The sequence below is a fragment of the Lactuca sativa genome, chromosome 9 (genome assembly GCF_002870075.4).
Source record: "Lactuca sativa cultivar Salinas chromosome 9, Lsat_Salinas_v11, whole genome shotgun sequence".
Classification (NCBI taxonomy): Eukaryota; Viridiplantae; Streptophyta; class Magnoliopsida; order Asterales; family Asteraceae; genus Lactuca; species Lactuca sativa.
Window position 1 is genome coordinate 176,914,153 of NC_056631.2, and position 4,849 is coordinate 176,919,001.

The window sequence follows — 4,849 nt, forward strand, 5'->3', positions numbered from 1 at the left end:
ATGACGTAAAAGATAACATTGAATGTGAACCGACAAAATTAAAATGAAATGTCCTTCTACTAAAACCAATAAAAAACAATCAATGAAATTATTTCTTGGTGTTCTTTAAAGGACAATTTATTTTGTCATGATGAACCATCTGTTTACATGTAGCACACTTCCTCTTAGCTTTCGAGATTTCTTTCTCGATCATCTCTTTTGTAGATTTTAATCTTTTCCCACAACTATCGGATCCTTTGTTACGAATATCTGTAGGATTCTGAATGTCGCTAACATCATATACTACATCAGGACATACTACGCCTAGAAGCTTCTTGAACTATTCTGCTTTATTCATTACATCATGAGTTGGACAATCGTCTACGAATTTTTTTTTCAACTTATTCTACTCGTCAAGGTATAACTTTAACTTAGCTGCATCATGGCTTAAAAAAGACACACAACGGTCAATGGTTGAAAAAATATCAATAGCAGTCATGTCGGAATTAGAATCGTCAAAAGAACTATTGAAGCGTCTTTTCAGTAATTCTGTTGGAATAACATCCCTGTGCCAACGTTTCAAAATGTACTTTTCAGGAATTTGTTCAATGCCATAAAACTTAAACACACAGTATATGTATCTACATAAGATCCCTACATGTTCAAAATGCATACAAGTACATCTGAATGAACCATCTATGGTTGAGTGTGTGACCTGGAATATATAAGATGATTAGTGAGTATGTTTAAGTTGTAAGTTTTTAGTGTTTAAATTTGAATGATAGAATGACAATTAAAGTGAAAAAAAATATACCGTGTATTCAGTATCCCTTATAAGACAATCGTAATTGTATTCCTCATCTTTTTCATCCACATCGAGATCATTTGTTTGCCTAGTGCATATGTTGTTTTTTTTCTCCAAAACAATAACTGTGTCAACACCGTTGGAAGATATCACATTTTTTGGAAACAATTATCTTCAGCTCTTGATATCTCTTTCTGAACCTGATAAAAAATCTTGCGCATGTATACATTTGAAGCATGAGGTTCATTCGGACTACGGGTAATGAATTTAGGAAAAGTGGTGGCAGTATTCAAATCATTTAGAATTTGGTTATGTATTTGTCGTTCCATGACTGATTCAAATGTCGTCATAAACATGATAAGATACGAATCGGTTAATGTGGTGGTTTGAAATGACCAATTCTGAATTTAAGACAACGATGTAGTTCGCATAAGACCAGACATTGGAATGTGCTTGAAAAATGTGGGGATCCAAGATGTTTGCAAACCATACATAGTATTCAGCCAACTGTTGTCTATAATTTTAAACTCATCCAACATCATACGCCATACATTCTCGAATTCATGTGGTTCCAGCTTAGAATTCCAAATTATAGAGTGAAAACGTTTTCGAAATTTTTGATTGGTCGCTGCATCTTCAATTGATAAAATCTGTATAAAATGAAATTTCATGAGGATGAGTATAGTTTAAGAGTTGAAGTAATTGATTCTATTAGAATATGAGAAAATAATTGTAGAATCATAACATAAAGTAATAATAATATTCATTTGATGCATACCTTATTTAGCAACTTCTTTGTTATATGCCACATACATAACCTATGATGTGCAAACGGGAAAACCTTATCTATAGCTTTTTTCAAAGCTGGATCTTGGTCAGATATAACCAATTGAGGTTGTTTTCTAAAAGCTTTCAAAAAAGCCCTAAGCAACCATTCATAAGAAACTCCATCTTCTTTACTTAAAAGACCAGCACCAAATGTTACACACTTTTTGTGGTTATCGATGCCGGTGAATGGAACAAAAACCATATCATACCTATTTTGAAAATAAAATATTAGTTTACATAAATGAAAACAATGAAATTGTTATTGTAAAAGTATTAAAGGTTAGAAATACTTATTCATACTGAATGTGGCGTCGAGTGATAGAACGTCTCCGAAAGAATTGTAGTTATGCTTTGCTGTTTCGTCAGCCCAGAATAAAGCATTCAATCTTTTGTTCAACACTTTATACTCAAAAGTAAATGATGGGACATTTTTCTTCCTGTCATTCATCTTGTCAACAAGGAATTTCGCGTCCCTCCCACCTATGTAACAATTAAGATTTCTCCTAGCATTGTTGAAATCAGAAACCAATCCACCTCGAACAGAAGGACCGACCTGAATAGCACTATACAGTCTATGTTTTGACAAATTATGAATGAAAATTTCCTGGGAATAATCAAGTTTTCTCTTTGAACGAGATAAGTACATATTGCTCTTGCTAAACAACTCGTGATTATGTTGCTCGACAAAATCACTCACGACATATTTAAGAGTATCGGGAATTATTTCTAAAACAACTTTCGTTTTACAATTCCTCCTAAATAAATCTTTCCTTCTTTGAGTCTTTTTATGCTCAATGTCCAGAGTATCTACTTTACTAGTATTTGGATTACCTTCCCGATTGCATACAAGATGTCTATTCGTAATAATCCCATTTTTCTTTTTTTGTACTCTTCCAAGTCTAACATCAAAACCACATTCTAATGCATAGTTTCTATACATTGTTACTGCTTCACCATATGAATTAAATTTTGATGTAACTTTTGGTTTGATATCGTCTGAAACTATAGGGGTCCAATACAAGGTTCCACCAGGAGAAACGTAATCATGTGTAACATGTGGTTGTCCTGTTTAAACATAGCAAATAAAAAATTATTCTGAAAGAATTATATAAATATTATTTTGAAATAATTTTATTTTTCTTGTAAAAATTTCAATATCCTGAACTCAATTTATTACCTTCACTGAAATCAATATTTACCTCTGTATCTTCATCAACGAAGTGATTTTCGTCTTCTGCATGATTTGCATCCTTTATATGTCATCGATGAAAATATTAACATTTAATATTAAACTTGTTTGTTAAAATATAGAATCTGAAAACAATGAAAAATTAAACAGTATATTCAAAAACTCACCTAAATTAGGATTATTGCTTTCTCCTATTTGAAATACGCCATCATATAGTGTATCATTATCAGGAAAATCGAAATCTTCAATTCTATTGTCATCATCACTAGCCAAATAATGTTCCTCATAAATATGATTATTGACATCTGGTTCTTGATCGCCCATAACTAAGAAATTTCGATAGTGTTTGTATATGCTTTGGAAGTTGAAAAAATAAAATATTATAAATTGTCATACAAAATAAATAAGGATGAAAACGGATTCTATGCAAATTAAAATGCTTGATATTAGGGATCACTGATAAAAAAATGATTCTGATTTGATTGTTTTTTAGAACATGATAAAGATAATAATATTCATAAGATACTATATTCACATTCCAAATGTAAAAAATACCAACAACACATTAAAGTAATCACTTTACAATATTATTATTTATTTTAAAAAAAAATTACACAATATTTTATTAATGACATAATTCTATTAGAATGATATATCAATATGGATTATAAAACCCTGCATATTATCAGAATGACATAATTCTATCAGACTACATTACCAATATGACTTATAAAACTTATCAATTTGTGTTACCTCGAATCAATGCACGCATTGAATATCATTCTGAAAGAACTGTATAGCAATATGGCTAACAAAAAGGTTTACTATGTGTTATCTCCAAATCAATCTACAAGAATATTATAGTAATATGGTGCTGAAGACAATTAACTCTTAAACTGTTTAAGTTCAATTATTTGTATTGCTCATTGTTTACAATATATATTTTTTGACATTATGTGATTTGAATTTATGAAACATCATACTTATTTTATGAAATATAATGAACATTATTTTTTGACATTATGTTGGAATGAGAACTGAAGTGTTTTCATCTGATATTCTGTTGGAATGATATACTGTATGATCCTAAGAAACATAAATATACCAGAAACCACATACATCTTATTAGTTGTAAAAATAATAGCTAAAGGAAAACACCTAGAATTCATCAAACGATAATTTTATTACACTGAACTGAAACTTGATAATATCATATAATTCATCAAAAACATACTTTTATTTTACTGAAATCAAAGAAAATAATATATAAAAACGACTAATTTGATGAATTTCTTGTAGTTCTATTCTTTCTTCAATCCAAAAGGATAGTTCCTGCTATCATGACCAAATCTAAAACATTTTTTACCTCTTCTTTTTTTCTTCACAACTTCATTCACCGGGTTATTGGGATCATTGACATTACCCAAATCCTTCCCGGGATTTTGATCTTCATTTTCCTGGAAGATTATCAGATTTGATACATATGTATATGTAAAAACAGTAAAAGGGTGTGTGGGGGACGTTTCAAAAATATATTCATTATCATAGAGAGATGTTGTTAGTAATGTATGAATACATGGTTCCAATTTCCAGTATGAGCATCCATCGATTGTGTAAAACAAATTGATCAGCAACTAATGGGATTGACAATTGTGTTCTGTGAGGGGGGACGTTTGCATCGAGTATATAAATAAAATTATATTAATGATAACTAAATCAATCATAAATCATTGCCTAATATAATGGGATAAGAATCAGACAAAATAAAGAATTTAAATGAAAGATACCACACTGTTAACTGTTTTACCGAGTATGATGCTATAAATGGTTTTCTAAAATGTTTCCACTTATTCAAATCTCTTACTTATATTGTTTTATCAATGTTTCATTTACAAATGATTTATGAGAGTTTTCCAAAGGATTTCGAAAGGTTTTCAAACTTATTTTACAACAGAATACCCTGTCGTGATTTTCTCAAGAATAAAAGTTTTCTTCCATGTTTTAATACTCCTTCTTAGTTAAAGTTCCTACTTGATAACACTTTCACT

General features: G+C 30.1%; 1 protein-coding gene across 1 annotated transcript; it reads right to left on the reverse strand.

Annotated features, from left to right (window-relative positions):
* Positions 1-385: 385 nt before the first annotated feature.
* LOC111916933 (protein FAR1-RELATED SEQUENCE 5-like) lies at positions 386-4,407 on the reverse strand. Its single transcript, XM_023912584.2, has 11 exons — positions 4,378-4,407; positions 4,168-4,258; positions 3,006-3,127; positions 2,906-2,926; positions 2,790-2,862; positions 1,903-2,677; positions 1,563-1,821; positions 1,336-1,434; positions 951-1,185; positions 794-909; positions 386-694 (listed from the first exon to the last, which is right to left on the reverse strand). The coding sequence occupies exons 1-11, from the start codon at positions 4,405-4,407 to the stop codon at positions 386-388; spliced, it is 2,130 nt and encodes a 709-aa protein (XP_023768352.2).
* Positions 4,408-4,849: the final 442 nt, after the last annotated feature.